The following is a 17,442-nucleotide window of genomic DNA, read 5'->3' as shown; positions in this document are numbered from 1 at the left end:
TACACAAAGTTAGGAAGCAGTTTGTGCTTGGTCTTCCTGGAACTGGGAAAACAATCGTGGCTTTGAAGCTTATTGAGAGAATAAAGAACACTTTTCGCTGTTCTGCAAAGGAGATACTTTACATTTGTGAAAATCAACCTTTGAGGAAATTTGTGGGGTAAGCAGTCATGTGTCTTTCCTCTTTTTTCTGTCATTGTACCCTCTATGTCTACAGCACAAGCCCTTCTGATTTTCCCTCTCTTTGCCTAAGTTTTAACTTTGCCTGGCACAAACACACAACCTTCATCTCAAGGAGGTTTATAATCAAAGTGGGATTGAGCTGAGCTCTGGCCCAGATCCAGCACTCAGTGATTGCAGAGAGCATCCCACATTTGGGGACTGCAGGACTGTGTTAGACCTTCCAAAGCCAGTGGCCTCAGTGTAATGGTCTGTTAGAGCTGGTGCTGACCCCAAAAGTGCCCATCTGCTGTTCCCTGCTGCTGCCCCAGCACATTCTGTGGAGGGTCTGCTGCAGGCTCTGTGCAGCTGTGCCAGGAACTGCTCTTGGTCCTGGGCCATGTAAACATGGAGAACAGAGGCTTCTTTTGGGAGAACATTTGAGGCAGAGCAGTTCCCCAGCCCTGTTCTTGCTGCATTTCCACTTGTGGCAGCATGGGGAGGTCAGCAGGCCACCAGGGTGGACAAGGCATGTGGTATCAGGGAATTGCAGCCTTGTCAGTGCCCAGCAGCAGCTCCTGGCCCCAGCAGGCAGCAGAAGTGCTGTCAGTCCCGGCTCACCCTGGCAAGAAAGGGAACCCATCTTTCCACAGGAGCCCAGGCACCACGGGAGAGCAGGGCAGAGGGACCCCCAGGGAGCCTTGACATGGGGGCCATGTAGAAAGGTGAGCCTGAGGCTCCTACTGGGTGAGATCCAAAGGTGGTGGGGGCTGTGCAGCAATGCCTGTGCACAGCCAATCCCTTGGAATCAATATTTACATGGGGAAAACAGCATACTCCAGCTGAGATGGGCAATCTGTTGTTTGGCAGGGCGAGCCCTCCAAGTACGAACCCCTGGAGAGATGGAAGCAGTCAGTAACAACTGGTCATATCTGCTGTTGATTAACCTTGTTTGGGTTTCTGTTTCCTTTTTCATAGAAATGAGACCTGCCAGGCTGTGACACGTGTTACCTTCATGAAGAAGCGCTTCCCACGTGTGAAACACATTGTGGTTGATGAAGCTCAGAATTTTCGTCGTCATCAAGGAGAGTGGTACCAACGTGCCCAGTCCATAGTCAAGGAAAGTGGTGGTGTTTTCTGGGTCTTCCTGGATTTCTTCCAGGCCACCTACTCAGATAACTGTGGTCTTGACTTTTCAGACCTGTACCCTCAGGAATGGTTGACCAAAGTGGTGCGTAATGGCACGCAAATATGTAATGTCATGTTTGATCTAATGTCGAAAATCCAGAAAACATGTAAAACAGATGTGCTCAGTGGAGTGCTGGAAAAGTTGTTGAGTCAGGCAGAATGTGCCCATTCCTTGTCAGGTGACTATATAGAAAAGGAAAACATGAATGAAAATGAAATTATAAAGTATGTGACCGAGCACTGCAAGGGCTACATTGAGGAAGGTTATCGCCTTGGAGACATTGCGATCCTGTACGGCACATGGGAAAACGCCTGGTTCAAATGTTCACTGCAATGGGAGCTAGAAGGACAAGTAAGGAAGCGCAGGGCGAGGAAATTTGTGGGGCTAGCAGACAGTGTTTCAAAAGACATCATTGTTTTTGACAGCATCCGACGCTTCTCAGGCCTAGAAAGGAGGATTGTGTTTGTCGTCTACCCTAATGATAAAGACTTGAGAAAACATCTCAATCTTTTGCTCTGTGGAGTGTCCAGAGCCAACACCAAACTCCATTTGCTGTATAACAGTAAGTGGCAGTTATAAATGAAAACTGAGCCAATTAAAATGTAAAACTTTGGTAACTTTTATTTCATTAATTTTAAGCATAAAATTTGGAATTTTAATTATAATGGCTGGGAGGAAAATACACAAAGCAGCGCTGGGTGTGCCTGGGAGTCTTCGCTCAGCCAGCGACACACACCCGGCTCTTTCTTGCCTCTCCTTTTATACTGAACTCAGTTTCCTTCTGCACTTGCATTCTGCTGTTGCTGAGGTTTGTCAGCCAATGCAGGGATATCTCCTGTGCTTGAGTCTTGCTGTTACTAGGGGTCTCAAAGACTACAAGGCAAAGGAAAGCCAGGAATGGGAGGGAGGCAGTTCTAAGGACTGCAAGGCGAGGCAAAACTAGGAAAGGGAAGGAGGCAGGGCTCAAATGGGCCAGAAAGCAGTTACAACACAACTTTTATAACTCAACCACAGAGGAACGTACCAAGGAAATGTCTGTGCTTTATAAAGAAAATCCTGTCTCTGAGTCCCAGTTTTATTCTTTATAAGGGCAACCCCACTCCTCATGGCAGCTCTCTTTGCCAATTGTTTCTAGGGCTAAACTGCACTCAGTGCACCCACATTTAAAACACTGCACTTCTGACACGAATCACAGCTGCATTTATTACAGTGGTTTTGATTGGCTCAAAACATCAGAAAGGTCTCTTTAACATCTAAGAGAAATTTAAACTCTTCAAAAGCTGTTGTAGTAGGCCTGAGGAAGTGTCTGAGGGGTGGAGAGTAGCACAAAAATGGTTCTTGTGTGTCCTGAGTGAAAGTTCTGCAAGTTTTTCATCAAGTCCAGCAGAGCCAATCTCTGATAGCTCTGAAGGTAATAGACTTGTTGCTGGCCAAGTGTGAGCCAATTAGAGGTGCTGGTTACACCTCTGTGAAAACATATTTAAGAAAAAGATCAAAACCAGGTAGGCACACACTTCTTTGTAGTTAGAAGAGGAGGAGGTGGAAGTAGTATCCTCCAACTCGGTTAGGTAATTAAATCACTTTGCAACTTTAAGTTTAGAGCCAGTCTGCCCTTTCTTCCTTGTGTCCTCCTACCAGTGCCCTATCTCACTTAACTCATGAGATTAGTGTGTGTTTTTACAGTTTTTTTCTTTCCCCTCTCCTGCACATCAGCAGCAGGAGAGAGCAGAAGTGCCTGGCATTTACTCAGGGTCAAACCACAACAGTGGAAAAGGTATTTTTAAGAGGCCTGTATTCAGACAAGGGTTCCTCTGCATATTGGAATGTTTCACTCATCCAGTGATACCATAGAGCAGCCTCAGGGAAATATAATGTCACAACCAGAAACTGCAGTGGGTTCCCAGCATTTCCTTATTAAAATGGGACTCTTGAAGCATTCAAGTCCCCCAGCTGTTGCAATAGAGTGTTTATGTTGACAGCCTGATTCTTACTGTCATGTCAAATGTGACATCAGCAAGGTGGCTCTTCAAACTCCAATTGTAAAAACCCTGTTGAGAATCTACCACCTAATTACATCTCTTCCTTCTGTCACAGCTGCCAACTATTGGTGGAGCTTTGCCAATGTCTGTAACATTGTATCTTTAATTGCTTACTCTGATATTAAATTTCATAAAGCTGGGTTAATAGTGACATGGTAATGTCATATTTGCCCAGGGTAAAAAACTAACCAGAACACTATTTTACAGAGACTTCTGTACAATTTTCTTATCTTTCTGCTTTTCTATAATAAAGGTTTTTTACTGATCTTTGAGATCTCTTGTGTTTGTGGCTGCAGCAATCCTGATCTGAAAATGGAGAACACAGCAAAGGCCAGTGTTCCTGGAATAATAGGAATTTCCAAGGAAGTGGGAAGAGATTTCCAGTGCAGGCAGTAGTTTGATGAGGAGACACATGCAGAACAACAAAGGGATCAGACCCAGCCAGCACAGGTTTAAGAAAGGCAGATCCTGCCTGACCAGCCTGATCTTTTATGACCAGCTGACCTGCCTAGCAGATGAGGGAAAGGCTGTTGATGTGTCTACCTGGACTTCAGGAAAGTCTTTGACCCTGTCTCCCACAGCATAGTCCTGGAAAAGCCATCAGCTCATAGCTCAGACAGGTGCATCTTCACTGGGTTGAGGAGAGGCTGGATGGCCAGGCCCAGAGTGGTGGAGAATGTCTCTGCACTCATTTGGTGTCTGGTCACTAGTGGTGTCCCCCATGGCTCAGTGTTTTAATGCCTTTACCGATAAACTGGATGAAGGGATTGAGTGCATCCTCAGTAAACTTGCAGACAACACCAAGTTGGTGCAGAGAGAGTAGGAACAAGAAAAAGAGAAAAGCACCTTCCCACAGCTTCAGGCTTGGAGAACTCAAGCAGCTGGAGCTGCGCCAGAAGGAAGCATCTCAAGAGAAGGCATTCTTCAAGTAGCCCTTCTGTTCGCAGCCTTCCCAGGCTGCAGAGAGCTGTTTGCTTCTTTCTCACCCAGATACAACGCCTTACCAGCAAAGACTGCTTGACCATAACCTCTTTCCACAAGGGTCTCTGTTATATTGGACAAGAGGTTTGAATGCTGCAGATCATCTGTAAAACACAAAACACAAAGGATGCTTATAGTTTCATCACTAATACAACAACTCTGGTAGCATCTAGTTCTGTGCTGGAATCAATACTCATCTGACTCATAGTCTTCCCTGTGCTGCCTCCCTGTAATTCCTAACCTGGCACCCTGCTCACACTCCCTCTCCCTGTCACAATCCTCGCCTTACCTACTGGAAGCCTCAATTTTGGATGTGGTCTTTGACATGAGGCAGGTCCCTTTTGTGACATGATCAATCTGCTGAAAAATTTGAACTATCATACATGACAGAATCTAGAATTTCAGGAAGTTGCAATGCTCCTGAAAAAAATACAAAAAAAGTCACAACATTTGTTAAATTACTTACAAAAGCACCTTACCACCCCTGAACATACAACCCAAAACCATAAACTTAAACACTCCTTGCATCCAAAACTATATTCCTCACCATGTCTTCAAAGCCTCTCCTGCTTTAGATGCCAGAAGTACCTGCCAAAAAAAAGCTGAGATGAGCTGAAAGAACACCCTCATTAAAATGAGAGGACAGGTCTCACCCTAGTGAATCCCAGAGAGAGAATGAACTGCTTTGGCAGAGGCTGGGGTTAATATACCCCTGGCTGGGCTTGCCTCTCGTCCCCACCATGCCTGAGAAAAGGGAGGAAGCAAATACCACCTGGTGTAAAAGCCCTCAGAGGAGGTACAGCTGTTTGGCACCTCTGACTTAAATTTAAGGTGAGTAAAGGGTTTGACAGAGAAGAAAACTTCGAGAAAATGATTGCACCTTCTTTTTTCATATAACTACTTTGAGCAAAAGGGCAGAAATAAAACTCTGTGTTTTGGTAGCATAGCTAGATGAGTTGGAAAATTTGTTGTTAACTTGTATAATTATTCCATGGAGATTACTAAGTAGTACTCCACATGTGATTAAGTAGAGGGGTGAAGATTAGTAATTATTTGAGTGGGTGACTCATTTGGACTCATGTGACTCTCACTGGGATCTCTAATTAGGGCTATATACATTATAAATAAAAGTGTGGCATTAGGGTGATGTATGTGCAAGGCTCACTCCTGTACGAGACATTTGGTACCAGGGTATGGGTAGAAGTGCCCTGAAAAGAGGATTTAAACCCTTAAAATGCTGAGAAAGGGGAGCTTCCTTCAACTGAACTCCTTGAAATGAGGGAACAGGGAAAGTGTTTACCTCCACCTAAACTGAAACAATGGCACATTAAGGGCTTCTCCCCTTTAATTTAATCCCCTAAAATATTGGAAAAAGAGGGGTTTCACTCAGTTTAAGTCTCTCGAGTGACAGGAAAAGGGGGATTTTCCCTCAATTCAAGCCCTTAAAAAGGAGGGCTGAGTGGGCTTCCCCCTTAATTTAAACCTTAGGATGATGAAAATGGGGGAGTTACCCTTATTTCAGACCCATAAAATAGCATTGTAAAGGTTTTCCCCATCCCCTTAAACTTGAAAATAATGGGAAAAGGGGATTCCCTGTCAGCTCAGTTTGTTCAAACCTCAGCTCTGCCCCACCATGGCCACAGCACTTGTCCCCCCTGTCCCCTCTTTTCAGGGCGGGCGGTGCAGAGTGGAAGAGAAGAAGAACGAGGAGCGGGGTTATGCAGATTAGGGGCACAAAGGGGCTGCTGGGAAGCGTTTTAATAGAGATTTTCGGGGTTCGAGGGGATCAGTGCTTAATCCCCCTAACAGCATGGAAAAGTCAGGGCTTCCTTCAATTGATACCATTAAAATCACAGGGGAAGGGGATTTCCCCTCGATGTGAACACAAACAATTATGGCAAAGGAAGATTTCCCCCCAGTAGAAACCCCTTTTCTCCTAATAACACCTTTCTTTTCTGGGGCCACTGTGGAGGAACTGGGGGCTCTGGGGAGGGACTGACAAGATGAAAGGGGAGAGTTGAAAGTTTCCCCCGGAACACTACCTGCTGCCCTTTAATAGGAGAGTTTTTCCCTCGGCATTTCCTTGGAGCGATGCTCCGTGCCCAGGTGCATCCGGCTGCTCCCCAAACCCTCCTGCATGCTCCAACCATCGTTCCCGGAGGGACACTCGGGATGTCCCCGCTGGCTCTCTCGACTAGCGGCTCCCTGTGCGGGTATCCCTCTGAAAGCAGCCTCTGGCAGTGTTGGAAAATATACCAGTTTAAAAATTTTATATAACTTTAGTCAAAAGGTTTTGTTTGTCTTTACCCCAGGAAAAGTAATTTTAAGGCTCTTTCCAGGGCATTGTTCTACCAGGTGAGGTCTGATAAACTCAACGTATCAGCAGACGGGGGATAACCAAAAAAATAAAGGGCTATCAGCAGACAGCAGTGGCTATCTACAAACATCTACCCCAGACCACCTGCAGCATTGGTGAAGACATCTGGTCAGGAAAGGACTGATAGGAAAATTGAAGAATGAAAAATCTAATTAACATCAGAGCCAAGGAGATTCGGATCCAGTGGGAAACTGAATATTGGGGGTTTGCTCAGCTCTGGACCAATGAACACTGACCCAATATATTTCTGTGTATTTTACTGTATAAAATATCTGAAAAATCCAGTAAATGTGATGTGTCATGGAATGATTCTCTCTGCACAGCCGGGCTGTGTGTGGATGAGATGATTTCTGTGGTACATCCTGGCCAGAACAACATCCTCACCAGATAATAAAGTGATGCCTTGACTCTCTAACATTAAACATGTTGTTGGAGGGTTTTTGTTTTTCCCGCCGTTTTACTGACAGCAGGAGCTTCCCCCTCTTCCTTGTCACTGGTCACACCTGGGGCTGCTGCACCTGGGAGTGGGGAACATAGATAAGTCTCATGAGGTGGAAGAAGGCACCAGGGGTTTTGTTGCTTGTTTTTGGTGGAAAATCCCTAGGAAAGGACATGGGTCAAACCTGCTTTGTGGGAGGTTTCACTAGCATCATCTTGTGTTGGACAGGGCTGCCTGTGATTGAGGCAAAACAGCTTTCAGTAAAGGATGCTGTGTCAGTCACCAGGTAGATCTGCTTCCCTTTGGTGTGATCATGGAAACTAGGAATGGAGAAGAATGTCTCATGTTTGAGTCTGGAGCTGTGGCTGTCCTAAGTTGATCTGGTTTGATAACTGCACTATTAGAAAGGTGGCAGACTTGACATTGTGTGAGGCACTTATTTGTGGACTATGAGGAAGCGACTGTTCTGTTTTCCTATTTGATAAAGGAGAGGCTTCTGATTTAAATGAGAAAAAGAGACATTTTCTTATCTTCATCGGTTGAGAGAGAATTTGACACATTTAATTACTTTTCATTATGCATGTACATTTTCACATCCACTAATTTTTTTATAATTGCTTCCAATGACATCTTATTTCTTTGGTTCTGAATGGCCCTATTATGAATATGTGGTAACTCATTGACAAGCTAATTCTCTGTGTTGCATTTCACAGTAACAAATTCTGTATTCTTAAATATTATGTCATGATGTGGTTTTACCTCATTTAGTGTGATTTTTGATGGCTTTTTGATTTTTAGCTTTGTTTTGTTCCTGTATTTTTAACCTCCCTCAAGATTCTGTACTGATTTGTCCTGTAATAAAGTGAGTACTATTTGGAGCAAGGTGTCTTGCATGTTTTATGTGTTTTAAGTGAAAAATGCACGAGATACCCTTGAATTCTTGCCCCCCCCCCTTTTTTTTTTTGTTGTAAGACAAAACTAGACTAAAACTAGAAGTGCAGAAGAGACCATAAAGCCTGTATACAGATTTTTAAAATATGTGAAATTGTAAAATATGTTTGTGTTCTTTAGGAAGTCCCCGGCCTGTGAGCACAGCAGGCGGCAAGTCCCTGTTTGGCAGAAACTTCTACTTCTCTCTTCTCTTTTTCCTTGCCCTGCCCCTCCCCACCCAGCCCAGCCCAGCCCTGCCCTGCCCAGCCGACGTCGTGCTCTCAATGTGTATTTCAAATAGTTTAATTTTAAAAATATTCTATTCAGTGCTAAAATAACTTTCCACTTCCACGCGCGGCCGCGCCTTCAGCTTCACCAGGCTCGTTCACGGACTCGGCGGGACATGCAGTGGCGGCGGGGGGAGAGTGGGGCTGGGGGGCAGCGGGTATTGGGGGGCAGCAGAGCCCCAGGGCAGGAGTGCTTCCCGGGGGCTCCAGCACCCTGCCGCTTCCTTCCTCGTCCCGGGAATAGTGGGTACCTCGGCCGGGGCAAGGAGCCCCAGCACAGGCCAGCGGCTCCCCTGCTCTGCCAGCTCCGGGGGGACTGGGCTGCAGGTCCCACCGGGCTGGAGCTGTGCCCCGCGGCAGAGCCGAGGCTGGCCAGTACCTGCCCTCTCTCCCAGCATGAATGGCTTAAACTAGCAGCTTATTGCACAGCATCCCAGTGGGTCCCTGCTGGCCTCCCCTCACTGCCCCCCACACCCACAGCCGAGTGGACACATCACCTGCAGCAGGTGGAAGGTGGCTCTCCTGTTCCCAGCACCCAGGGGAAGGGCAGGCAGGGGAGCCACGAGCAGGCAAACAGCATCTGCCAGTGTCCTGGGGACCGTGGAGAGCAGGGAGCCCCGCGGAGAACCCCCCACGCATGCAGCCCACCCGGCAGAGACCCCCAGCTCTCGGGGCAGGGAGCAGGGAGAGAGGGAGCCAATAAATAGAGGCAAATGCAGGTACTGGCAGCAGCCCCATCCATCGGGCAGGGCAGGGCAGGGAAGGGCACGCTGTATGCGAGTAGTGGGAGCCCCGACACCGGGGAAGGGGCAGGCTGGAGGGAAGCGCTGGTCCCGGGGGGCCAGGCGGCTCTGCGAGGGGCTGGCAAAGGCGCCGGGCCAGGCAGGTTAGCTCTCCGAGGCCGTGTGGCACACAGAGTTCTGGTCAGCACAAAATCTCTTCAGAGGCGGCGCACCGGAGTCCTCCTCCTCTTCAGTTACCTGCAAGAGCCACAGGTCACAGGCAGTGACAGAGCTATGCACACCTAGACAAGGCTGTGTCACACCATGGGAACACTGTGGGCTGTCACCTGGGCACAGATCCCAGGGCACAAGGAACGAGAACCCACTCCATCCCTGCAGCCTGCCAGAATGGTTGTTTTCCTGCACCCCACATCTTTCCCTCATGGTTCAATGCTAGATCCAAACCAGGGGACAGCTCAGGAAGCCAGGAGGTTCCGGGAGCTCCCAGGGGGCACTTTAGGACTGCAGAGCAAGTCCATCCACCAAGATGTTTCTGCTACAAGGAGCAGCAATGAGGGTGAAAAGGCCAGGCTGGATCCATGCGCATTTAGAGGTGGTTTCAGTGCCCCTTCCCTTACCTGAGTCTCAAGGGGAACTGGCTCTTCCTTTGTGAGAGTGGGAGGTTCATCTGCCACTTCTGAGGAAGGCAGGGAGGGCTCTGGAGAGAACAGGTGGGTCAACAAAAATGCACACCCAACGCCCAGCTCAGTGCTGAGCCAGGACAGAATGTCCAGCAAAAGAAGTCCCCACTCCCCTGTCAGCTTCCAGCACTGCCATGGTCACCAACAGCCCTGGTGGGGCCTTCCCTGAGCCCATCCATGCACCACCTGCCTTCACAGCCCAGCACCCACCTTCCAGGGTCTCCTGCCCCAGGGTGGGAGGCTGCGAGTCGTCTGTGCGGAAATCGGACGTGTGGGCAGGACTCATGGACTCGCTCTGCTGGGGACTGGGGCTGGAGTTGGGGCTGCTGTCCACCTTGAGCTGGTACACGTCGGACAGGGAGCTCTGGTTGCTGTTCTCATCTGCAGAAACAGCACCTGGTGAAGAAGAGCACCTTGACCCAGAGGCACAGGGAGCTGAGAGCAGCACTGTGAGCTGGGGTGTCACTGAGAAGGCAGAGCACAGTCAGAGGAGTTAAACAGGGGATTCACTGTACCACACCAGGCTGTCAGGCACAGGACTGCCCTCTGGAACACTGTGGGAATCATATACACAACTGGCTGTGGGAAAGGGAATGCTCCTGCCTGGGGAATGAGCGCTGCCAAAACCCAGCTTGGGAGGACCCAGGGCATCTGAGGGCAGGAATGTCCTGCTGTGTGCCAGGGCTTTGTTCCTCCTCTGTTTGTCAGGCAACACCAGGATCAACGCTCAGCACCTGCCTCCCAATGAGGGGGCAGGCTTGGCACACACCTTTCCTAAACTGCAGCCCTGCAACATAACCTCACCACATCTCCTTGAAGTGCCAGCATATTCCTGACTTTCCTTAGCCACACAAAGAGTGGAGGCTGGGCACAGGGTTACATTCTGCTCAAGCAGCAAGTGTGACACTGCTGGAGCCTCTCCTGGCTGAACCACAGTGCCCAGACCAAGAGCAAGGCCAGGAACATCCTTTGCCCCTTTAGCCTAAGGTCCATGGAAGTAACTGTTGGAACAGTGAGCTTGGCTGCAGGTGGCTACTGGCCTCTCCCCAGAGAGGCTGGAAAGGGGAGAGCAGGAATCCCCACTCCTCCAGTTTCCTGTGAAGCTTTCCACAGAAGATACCAGAAACAGCCCATTAAGAGTCTCTGACAGCAAAAATGTCCAGTTTGGGCAAGGACAATCCAGAAGTGGATCAGCCCAACTCCACATTGGAGATGAGCACAGCTCTTCCCAACACAGGCAGCACACAAAACCAGCAACATCCTAACATCTGCACAGTCTTAGAGTCTTTCCCCATATTGAAGGGAACTCAGTCAGACCCACCCTGGAACTCCAGAAGGAGGGAGGAGTTGGCAGAGGTGTCAGCTGGGAAGCCATTGGGTTCTCGGGCGGTGCTGCTGCTCGATTTGGATTTCTCTTTCTTGAGGAGAGAAAGAAAAGCACAAACACAAGGTCAGAAGAACATAGGCTGCTGCAGAGGAGCCATTCCCCTTTCTGTCTCCAGAAGCCCAGAGGGATATGCTCGAGCTGGCATTTTCCCTTGGCTTTGGGGGCACATTTTTAAGTGAGAGGCAAAACTCCGTCTGTGAAGAGACTGGGAATCAGGAAAGAGAGGAAGACCTGATGCCCACCTAGGAATGACATGGAGTAAAGCAAGTGCTCAGAGGAGTCAGGCAGAGAGTCTCAGGGGGAGTGGGAGGAGGCTTGAAGGGGCTCAGGGGGCTTGGCAGGGGCGGGACAGCTCTGTGGGGGCTCAGGTCGGCTGAGTGGGCTCGTTGGGGCTCATGGGGCTTCAGAAGGGGCTCAGTGGGGCTTGGGTGGGTTCGGGGGTCGGCTTGGGGAGGTTTCCGGGGCTCGGCAGGGGCTCGGTGGGGCCTCAGGACTGCTCGGCAGGGCTGGGGGACCTCAACGGGGGCTCGGGTGTCAGCTCGGCTCGGGCTCAGGGGTCGACTAGGAGAGGACTCAGAGGGTTTGGAGGCGGCTGGCGGAGCTGGGGGACGGCTCGGTGGTCGGTGGGGTTGGGGAGCTCGGCAGAGCAGGGGGAGGCTCAGGGCCCAGCTTAAGCGGGGCTGTTAAGAGGGCTAAGGCTGGGCTGTGCGCGGTGGCTCCCGGCTCGTCTCCACGCGCGGTACCCACCTCCTTGCTGTCCGCCACCGGCACCCACTTGAATATCCGCAGGGACGTGTCGCCCACCGTCACCCACTTCTTCTCCCTGCGGGACACGCCGCTGACAGGCCGGGCCGGGCCGGGCCGCGGGCGCCATGGCAACAAGCCCCGCCCCCGCCCCGCTCCGGTTGGCCCAGAGCAGTGTCAATTCAGCGCCCCGCAGCATTGCCCCGCCCCGCCCCGCCCAGCCACGCCGTGATTGGCCGCGCCAACCGCCCATCACGGCCGCTTCCGTCCCCGCCCCGCTGCCATTGGCCGCCGCCCCCCGCCCCCGCCCGCTGGTTGGGCGCACACACCCAGCTCGCTCCCCGCGGCACGGCGATTGGCTGCGCGCGGGCGGCGGGGCCCTCCCCCCCGCGGGCCCGCCCTCACCATCTGCGGACGCGCTCGATGGCCGCCATCACCTTCTTGATGTCATCCTTGGCGCGGCTGCGGGTCTCGGCCCGCACCGAGCGCCCCGACATGGCGCGCGCAGCCCCGCAGCACCGGCCCCGCTGCACCCGCCGCCGCGCCCGGCCCCGCGCACGCGCCCTGCGCGGCCCGCCCGCGCGCTGCGCGTCCTGCGTCACCGCGCCGGACACGCCCCGGCTGCTGCGCCTGCGCGGGAGGGCACGCCCCACTGCGGCGACGGAAACGACGTAGCGGACGGGACGCTGTGCCGCCAGCCGCCCGTGGGGCGAGTGCCGCGCCGGGCCCTCCGACAGCCCCCGTTCTGTCGGGGCCACCCCGAGCCCGCTCCACCGGTACACTGCCTCGTCCCGTGCAGCAGAATCCGCACCGCTCAGCATCGAAGATTGAGCCTGGGCAGCTTCCCTGGAAAAAAGAACAACCGACCAAAAAAACGACCCCGAATTCACAAGAAAATCCAATTTTTAAGCTCAGGAAAGCTTGGAGGTGCTGCCTGAGCAATCACTCACATGGGATAGTGATGATCCAAGCTCATGGGAGGAAACAACATGAGCATGACACTGGGAGTGCCAACCATCCCCAGCCCATCCCCGCCCCATCACAGAGCACACAAGGAAAGAGCCGGGCACTCTTTTATTACTGCTGTTCGGAGTTATTAAAAAACACGTCCCCCACGGAAGAGAGCAGCTGCCTCCCGGTGTGCAGGCAGCTTAGTGCTTTTTGCCATAGATAGCGGCCAGCGCTTTGCGAGCGCCGGCGATCTGCTGCTCCAGCCTCTCCCGCGTGGCTTTGTTCACAGTTTTTTTCAGCATGGCCTCCATCTCCTCCACCACGGCGCGGTGCCCAGCGGTGTTGTGGAACACACGGATGGCACGGTCCCCACAGGACACGAGGTAGCGGCCGGTGGTGTCAAAGGCAAGATCAGCAACGGGGTGGCCGTGCACACCGAGAAAACGCTCCTCCTCCTCGCCGCGCCGCGTGTTGTACACCACGATGTCTGTGCCACCTGCCACGGCAACCGTGCGGCTGTCGGGGGACAGGGCAATGCGGCACGGCTCCGGCACGGCACACTGCCCTGTCAGAAGCAGGTACGGGTCCTGCCGCTTCTTGTACTCCACATCCGTGTCCCAGAACTTCCACGTGCCGTCCTTCGACACGGTCGCCATCCTGCAGCCACAAGAGAGCATGGTGAGTGCGTGGAAAAGGGGTGGGGCCTCTTCCCCTGCACTGTCTGTGAACCAGGAATCCTCTGTGGAGATCTTTTGGGAAGGGTGAGTCTGTACACATGCACAATCCATGTTCTCTTTCCAGAGAAAAAAAACCTTCCACTAGAGGCTGCTCCAAGCCCTGTCCAACCTGCCCTTGAACATTTCCAGAGATGGGGCAGCCACATCTTCTCTGGTTAACCTGTGTCAGGGCCTCACCACCCTCACAACCCAGACTTTTTCCCAATATCCCATCAGATTTGACTCCCCAGGGCAGTGTTTTACCCCCCACAGCTCAGCGGTGCAGCTGGTACACTCTGGAAGGGATGAGCTTCCATGTCCTGAGGGTAACTCAGAGTGGGTAACACACACCTACCTCCTTGAGTCGTTGGAGAAGGAAAAGGATTGTACACCAGCAGTGTGTCCTTTCAACTCAAAAGCCCTGGTCACCTCCTTGAAGTCTCCGTTCTTGCCAAAACACACCTCCCACACCTTCACGTCGGGGGTAAAGCCGCAGGATGCCACAAACCTGCATGAAGGAACAAGCAGAGACACAGGTTGCCTCTTAAAGAAGACCTGAGCAAGGCATGGCCACAGCTCTGCAAACCTCCAGCACTCAAGTCTGGTCAGTTGTGTTTCCACTTTTCCCTGAAACCCATATGGTAAAGGGAACACTGAGGAAGGGCACCAGAACAACTGAGGAATGAGAAACTCTCCAAAGTAAAAGAGCTAAATGCTTTGGATCCCCAAATTCCTCATGCCTGGTGCAAGGCAAGTTGTCCTGCAGCAGCACGTCAGAGCAAAGCACAAGATTTTCCCAATAAACAGATCTCCCAGAAATAAGAACTTTAATTTTATAATTAACCTTTAAGAGGTCACAGACAAGTTCAAAAGGCTGTTTTCTTTGCACAGGCCATTTGTTCTGTCCCACCTCTGCTACCTGAGGCCAAAGCTGTTCTCAGGTTACCAGCAGGATGGCAACACACGAGGGCCTAATCCCATGTCAGCTCCTGTCACTCACCTCCCACAGGGTGACACTGTGGCATAGGCATTGTTCATCTGGTTGGTGTTAATGCTGGCCAGGACTTCGCCCTTTAGGCTCCAGAGCAGGATGGTGGTGTCACTGGAAGCTGTCATGATAAACTTCCCTGAGGAAAAAAGGCAAAGATCAGGAGAGCCCCCAGGGCTAACGCTGCCATAGACTTAGAGAAACTCTCCCTGTAGCTGGAGAAAGCCAACAGCAGCACCAAAATCCAAGGAGTGTGGAGCAAAGAGCATTATCAGAAGACTCAGCTCCTAGTTATGCCTCAGTACTCCCCCAGCTCCCGAGAGGGCAGCAGGTACTGAGCCCCTGTGCTCAGGACCCTGAGCCCCACATGCAGAGCTTAGCACTGGGCTGTGCCACAGCAGGAAAAAAGCACACTCCACCTGCCCTGCATGCCCCAATCCAGCTCAAGGATAAGCACCTTCAAGCTGTGGATTGCAGGCAGGCAATTGAATCCCAGTCACACCACCATGATCCATGCTTGCTGGTTGTGTCCATGTTGGACTCCTGCTTGTTCCCCTTCCCCTTTGCCACCTCAGCCCAGGCAGGGAGTTGCCTGTTTACCTTCCAGCTACTGTTTGAAGTTTTCACTTTCACAGCTGAACAAAGGCCTCAGTTAACATTTTCTCTGCTCTCCTGTTACAGAGGTGAACTCACATCCACCTACTTCCAGCTGCCCACTGGCACATACCTGATGCATTAATCCATCAAGCCCTCAGCACTAACATGTAATTCCCATCCACCCCCGCACCCCCACCTCTGTTCTAGATGATCCCAGAAGTTCAAGATAGACCATATGAACTCACTAGAGAGATTTCTGACAGGTTAAAGAGAGACTGGCAGGCCAGAGAACAGCGATCCTCTCAATATTGAGACCAGACCTCTTTGCAACAGCATCCCTGAAAATGTAAATTAAGAGACTGTGCATATCGGGGAGCTGGTTACAGGGACATAATTGGTGTGAAAATGACACCTCTTGGTTCAGTTGGTAGTAAATTAAATTTAAAAAAACCCCTGAGACTACAGAGTTCAGTAGTGGTGCTGTACACAGCCTTGAGAATGCCAAAAACTCCAACACTTTAAACCCAGTAGCTTCACAAGGAAATCAAAAGCTGATCTGGAGAGGTAAGCACCTCATTTCCATACCTGTCTCTGCAATCCCTATGTTAATGACAGGAGCCTTATGCTTCTTTGGGAAGTCCCCAGAAGTTGCAGTGAAGGTGAAGCTGCCATCATCCTTCTTGGTCATCTTGTAGACACGAATAGTCTCAGCATTGGCCAGCCAGACAATGAAAGCCCTGTTGAGGGACAGGCCCTGAGCCCCAGCTCAGCCCAGGTCACTCAGGGGCACCTGGGAAGAGGGATACACTGGCAGGTAAAAATATTTACAAGGGCACCAAGTTCTCTCCCAGTGCTGGCTCAACTACAACACTGAATGAATGAATGAATGAAAATTTATTACCCACACCAGGAAACGAGATCCCTTCCTCTCTTTCTAAAAGAGGCCACTTCAAAGAGCCAATGCACACTTTTCCACCAAATTTCCCACCCAGCAAGAGCTCCCCCAACCACCAGAGAGGCTCAACAGCACATTCCAGCTGCAGACCCAGTTGGCAGAGACCTCAACAAGCACCTTCCATGGGTGCAGCAAGCTGGGCACTGGGATGTTTTTTCTGAAAACCACATCAACCCATCAGGGGCTGGACTAGATAATCTCCAAAACTCCCTTCCAACTCCAACTATTGTGATTCTGTGATTAAGTGCCAGCTGCTTTCAGGAAAGGCCACGGATCAGTGATACCGTGATAACCTAGTGAGGAACGCTTCCTCCACCCATCCCAGAGCAGCACTGATCTCAGTGCGGTTTGGCTGTGAGAATGACGGTTCTGCAGGACATGCCGGTGCCGGTACAAGGTCCGGCCGTACCGTGAGTCGGGGCTGAGGCAGACGAGCTCGGCATGGTCCAACCCCACATTGGCCCGCAGGCAGCGGTGCTCCCGGCCCGCCAGGTCCCGGGTGCTCCACAGCCGCACCGTGCGGTCCTCCGAGCACGACGCCAGGTACTTGCCGTTGCTGCTGAAGTTCAGGCAGGTGACCGGGCTGCTGTGGCCCTGCGGACAGACAGTGGGTAAGGAGGATTGGGCGTGGGGAGGCGCCGGTGGGACACCAGCACCGGGGGGCGAGGGGGGAACGCCGGCACTGGGGGGACACCGGTCCCGGGAACACACGGTACCTTGAGGGTAGCGACCAGCAGCCGGTGTGCGAAGTTGTGGTGGTGGTGCTGCGGCTTCTCCCTGCGAGCCCTGGCCGCCGGCTTCCCCTTCCGCGGCTCCTGCGGCCTGGCGTGCCCGTTCGCCCGGGGCCCTGCGGGAGCGGAGGGGCCGGTGGGTCTGCTTCAGCTACACCCCGCTCCGCGCCGCCCCGCCCGGCGACCCGCCGTCCGCACGGTACTCACCGTTCTGCGAGGCGGCGGCGGTGTCCCTCGGAGCGGCACGGCGCAGCGCGGCCGCCAGCAGCAGGACGAGGACGAGCAAGATGAGGATGATGAGGGCGCCCGGCAGCCCCAGCCCGCCCAGCGCCACCGCCGCCTCCATGTTCCAACTGCCGCGTCAGCGGCCGGCAACCGGCGGGGGAGAAGCTCCGTGTGCGCATGCGTGACACCGCTGATCCGCGCCAGGCGCCCCCTAGCGGTGTTACTGCACCGGCTGCCCACACTTCCGGCCACGGATTCCGCCGAGCCCCTCACGGGCCCGTCAGCTCCCCTGCCTCCCACAGAGCCTCGTCAGCCCCTCAGACCCTC

At 52.3% G+C, this 17,442-nt stretch overlaps 3 protein-coding genes and 1 long non-coding RNA gene across 5 annotated transcripts; 1 reads left to right on the top strand and 3 right to left on the bottom strand.

The window, feature by feature from the left end:
- Window positions 1–27: 27 nt before the first annotated feature.
- On the top strand, window positions 28–3,656 carry LOC146428969 (schlafen family member 11-like). Its single transcript, XM_085078697.1, has 2 exons — window positions 28–157; window positions 1,135–3,656. Exon 2 carries the CDS (start codon window positions 1,172–1,174, stop codon window positions 1,922–1,924), a length of 753 nt encoding a protein of 250 aa, XP_084934823.1. The 5' UTR covers window positions 28–157; window positions 1,135–1,171; the 3' UTR covers window positions 1,925–3,656.
- An 11-nt stretch (window positions 3,657–3,667) lies between these two features.
- On the bottom strand, window positions 3,668–5,055 carry LOC146428968 (uncharacterized). Its single transcript, XR_014855822.1, has 3 exons — window positions 4,913–5,055; window positions 4,655–4,785; window positions 3,668–4,469 (listed from the first exon to the last, which is right to left on the bottom strand). It is a non-coding gene; the product is annotated as an uncharacterized LOC146428968 (long non-coding RNA).
- Window positions 5,056–8,398: 3,343 nt separating this feature from the next.
- On the bottom strand, window positions 8,399–12,537 carry BCL7B (BAF chromatin remodeling complex subunit BCL7B). 2 transcript variants are annotated; one of them, XM_085078693.1, is made up of 6 exons: window positions 12,358–12,537; window positions 11,956–12,031; window positions 11,143–11,239; window positions 10,032–10,217; window positions 9,759–9,838; window positions 8,399–9,378 (listed from the first exon to the last, which is right to left on the bottom strand). In XM_085078693.1, the coding sequence occupies exons 1-6, from the start codon at window positions 12,447–12,449 to the stop codon at window positions 9,286–9,288; spliced, it is 624 nt and encodes a 207-aa protein (XP_084934819.1). In that variant the 5' UTR covers window positions 12,450–12,537; the 3' UTR covers window positions 8,399–9,285. The 2 variants fall into 2 exon arrangements, with proteins under 2 accessions (XP_084934819.1, XP_084934820.1); XM_085078694.1 differs by having other exon boundaries at window positions 10,032–10,202; window positions 12,358–12,536.
- Window positions 12,538–13,012: 475 nt separating this feature from the next.
- Window positions 13,013–17,343, bottom strand: TBL2 (transducin beta like 2). Its single transcript, XM_085078692.1, has 7 exons — window positions 17,098–17,343; window positions 16,876–17,006; window positions 16,569–16,753; window positions 15,790–15,941; window positions 14,620–14,746; window positions 13,975–14,127; window positions 13,013–13,560 (listed from the first exon to the last, which is right to left on the bottom strand). Exons 1-7 carry the CDS (start codon window positions 17,234–17,236, stop codon window positions 13,104–13,106), a joined length of 1,344 nt encoding a protein of 447 aa, XP_084934818.1. The 5' UTR covers window positions 17,237–17,343; the 3' UTR covers window positions 13,013–13,103.
- Between the last annotated feature and the right edge of the window lie 99 nt (window positions 17,344–17,442).

The sequence above is a fragment of the Lichenostomus cassidix genome, chromosome 19, assembly GCF_008360975.1.
Source record: "Lichenostomus cassidix isolate B80296 chromosome 19, HeHo_3.0, whole genome shotgun sequence".
NCBI classification, from domain to species: domain Eukaryota; kingdom Metazoa; phylum Chordata; class Aves; order Passeriformes; family Meliphagidae; genus Lichenostomus; species Lichenostomus cassidix.
Note: the sequence above shows the minus strand (reverse complement) of the source record. Positions and strands in the feature narration are given on the sequence as shown.